General features: G+C 36.1%; 1 protein-coding gene across 1 annotated transcript; it reads left to right on the top strand.

The window, feature by feature from the left end:
• Positions 1-2,052: 2,052 nt before the first annotated feature.
• Positions 2,053-2,766, top strand: LOC116172750 (general odorant-binding protein 56d-like). Its single transcript, XM_031490015.1, has 2 exons — positions 2,053-2,211; positions 2,267-2,766. Exons 1-2 carry the CDS (start codon positions 2,161-2,163, stop codon positions 2,636-2,638), a joined length of 423 nt encoding a protein of 140 aa, XP_031345875.1. The 5' UTR covers positions 2,053-2,160; the 3' UTR covers positions 2,639-2,766.
• Positions 2,767-3,807: the final 1,041 nt, after the last annotated feature.

Raw genomic sequence — 3,807 nt, 5'->3', positions numbered from 1 at the left:
TCGGGATCAAGTATTCTGTGACCGGCAAACTTTCTTGGCGAGAGGTTTACCTACGTTACTTTGTATTGCTCTCTACAAATATTCTTCGGTTTTTTATGGTGTAGATAGCAGTAGAAATCTAGTAAATAAGGTAAGGAAGGGAGGGGGGTTTATCCGAAGAATGGAAAGAAGTGTAGATCTTCAAACGAGGGAATAAAGATTGTGTGGGAACTTACACGGGAATTACTGTAATGACTATGGCGTATAGAGTCATTTGCAGTGATGTGGAACGAAAGACTAGAAAGAGCGAAATAGAAGAGAAAAGTATGCTGGTGGTAACACAAATGGGAGTTAGAAAAGGGAGGGGAACGATTGTCTGTATAAGTGTATATATTATATATTACACAGATTGGCGGAAACGGAATTGTAAAAAAAGGGCGGAAATTTGTTCGCGATTTTTGTGGATTGAGTGTAAGAATAAGAGGGAAGTGTTTTGGACATGTATCTAAAGGAGTAAAAGACAGGGATGTTCCCTTAGCCCAACTTTATCTGATGGAAACTCTATTAAGACAGGGCAAGGTAGAGGGGAAAGAAGAAAGATATGCTCTCTGGGATACGTGGACGACGCAGTAACAATGAGAACAGAGGTAGAACAGATGAAGGAAAAGAATGGGGGTGTAAGGAAAAGGGGCATGGAACTAGAGGGAGGAGAGAATAGAAGAGGTAAAGGTAATTATTTTAGGGTACTAAAAAAAACAATGGGGCAAATGAGAGAATTAAGGAAAAATGGGGTGGTGTTGATGAGACAGGTGTGGAGGATTGGAGAGAGGGAGCTCAAGAATGACAAGAATGTACGATGCATTGGTGAAAGAGTTGCTCATCTTCGGAACCGAGATATGGGGATTGGGGGGTAGAAGGAATGGGAGAAACTGGAACAATACAAAGAAGATATTATAAATGGGTTTTAGAATTAAACGGAGGATGACACCAAATAATATATTAAAGGAAGAAGCAAAAACGACAAAGATGATAATAGCGTCGGGGCGTAGGGCGGTAAAATTTGAGAAAAGGAGCAAAGAAAATTGGTGAACGAATGCTTGAAAACGAGTATGAACGCAAAAGTAATTTGGGAAGAACTAAGAGGAAAAAATTACGAAAGAAAAGGACGGGGAAGGAGAAAATCGAAAATGAACTGGCAAAAACGGATCTGGATGAACAAATACAACAACAGAGGATGAGGATAGAGAGTGCACGAGGAAGTAAATAAGTTATAAAGATCTAATAAAGGAGTGGTTACCCAAACATTTGTGGGAAGGAACAAAAATATTAAAACAATAAGATTCAGATGCGGAAATGAAGAGGGTGAGAAAAGAAGAAGAATAAAAAAATAAAATAAATAAAAAACAGAAAGAAAATGTAGAATACGGGGAGAGGTAGAAGAGGGCATGGAAGGCATGTTATGGAACTGTACGGAGGTGGGATGGCAGAGAAAAGTGAGGTGAGATGAATGGGGACGAGGTGAGAAGTGAATGGCGTTGATTTTAAAGAAAAGAAGGAAATTTTTGTTTTATTTTGTTATAAGGTAAAGGGCACCCCTAATTATGGAACCGATTATGTAACCACAATTCATTTTGTTTGTGATAATATTTTTTTGCATTTAATCTAACCTAATCGTAATAATGTGTGTCAATTTACCTTTGTTTTAAACGAACTGGGCCTTGATAATATTGTTACTTTACTTTGGTGGGACTCTGGACTAAAGATCTCCCAAAGATTCTCTTAATTTAGCTTTTCTACCGTTTTTCAATGGTAATGTTTTATTCCTAGATGGTGGGAAAATATACTTTTAGCTTTTTATGACATGGCCTTCCTAAGGCTTTTAAACAATATACTTTTGTACATAGATAACACATAGTTGCATAATTGTAACAAAAATATCTATAATTAATTTCGCTATAAAAAAACTATCGAAAATCAAACTAATTATTGGAAATCAACGTGACAAGTAATCAACGCTCTGGGCCTAGTAGATTTTTTGCGCAATCATGAATGTTTTGTACGACAAGAATTTACATTGAATGAATGATTCGTCACACTTTCTTAGTGAGAGTTTTGAATTATATTCAAAGGTGAGAGTAAAAATGTAAAATCCTATATACTCATCGAGACAGTGCATCAAAAATGGTGTGCCTGCTACTATTATTATGCGTCCTGCCGTACGTATCCTGTAAGGTGAATTGTTTGCTAGCTTGTAATTAGTACAACAATTTAAAAACTATGTATTTAGCTGCCTCAATCAACGATCCACATATGGGAATCAATCGCCGAGGGCCACGATCTAATATGCGCCGATAAATTTGGTATTGACAAAAATCTTGCCAAATATCACTTTCGGAATCTCTATCTTCCGGACAACAGAGCTTTTCATTGTTTTCTGAACTGTCTGTACGATAGGGTCGGTTTTATAGATGAAAATGGCGAATTCAAGTATGACGTGGTCGTTGAAAAAGCGCATTTTTTATCCGATGAGTTGGCGAAAAGATGCATCGCGGAAAGCCATCAGCAACTAGATTTTTGCGATAGGACGTACGTTGGTGGTCTATGTGCCGTGTCCGATTTGGCAGGAGTAGACCGTAGTAAACTCAATGTACGAAATTAGTTATGTTATGGTAGTTTCTGCTATATTTTTCAATGGATGTTTTGTAAGGACACTTCAGAAAAAGTATAGCACTTATTATTATTATCATTACTTTTGTTATTATTATTAAGTATATAAAATAGTTGTTATCATACGAAATATATTATTTAATTTATTTTTTGTGTTTGATGTCATGATCGCAAATAAGGATCTTGCGAAGTGCATACATGCCATTATATAAGCTTCAGAGAATGGCACTGTAGAGTTACAATAGGAGTTTCTATACAAGGAGAAGCATTAATTCGTACCGTAGTTGGTATAGGCATGGTTAATGCTTATTTGCCTATATTGTGACAGCGTGGAGTTCTCGCGTCGAGACCTTTATTTCGCAACCCGGATAATTTGCACCCCGCACATTTCGCATAATTAGCATACAGAAAATTCACAAGAAAACTTTAGTAACAGGTTGTGTAAATCTTATTGCTTTTTATCTTTAAAAAAAATTCTTAATGGCTTACTTCAGGGTTGTTTTCTTAATGCAATTCACATCTTTATATATCGCTGACATGATATTTCTCTCCCTTTATATTTTCCGGAATAATTTACACCGGAGTCATTTACAACGATTATCGCTTCCTAGAGAATTTAGTACTAACATTATTAACATATAGAAAACTGAAATCGCATTAAAGGAACTCGCAAGGGAAGGAGTGTCTCAAACGTATTAAATATAGTGCATTATTGTGTGAACTACGCCATGACGACGTTTTACTTGGCTTCGGCACCTGCAATAACGATGGGACACCCTATATGTTTTATTTCAATTATTTTGAACGTTAAAAGTTGGCTGTAATTTGAGATTTAACACAGCATTCGATCCTATATGAGTTCGAGGTCAATTTTATTTTGTATCAGAATTATTAGTTGTTAGTTGTGTTTAAATAGATTTAAACACCTGAAAATAATTGTGTAGGATTTGTAAAAATTTATCCCCGGTCTTTTGTGACAAGAGTTCAAACTAATGTGTAAGCTAATTAGTTTTAAGATAAGCATGTATTATCACCGAGGTAAGCAGATGTTAATTCTTTCGAGGGGGCAATATTTTGTTAAGACAGTAGGAATGGAAACGAGAAAGGGAAATTGTTTTAAATAGAAGAGGAAGACGCTAATGGTTTATTTCGTGGTGGACG

The sequence above is a fragment of the Photinus pyralis genome, unplaced genomic scaffold, assembly GCF_008802855.1.
Source record: "Photinus pyralis isolate 1611_PpyrPB1 unplaced genomic scaffold, Ppyr1.3 Ppyr1.4_LG5, whole genome shotgun sequence".
Taxonomy (NCBI): domain Eukaryota; kingdom Metazoa; phylum Arthropoda; class Insecta; order Coleoptera; family Lampyridae; genus Photinus; species Photinus pyralis.
This window is presented reverse-complemented; position numbering and strand designations above follow the sequence as displayed.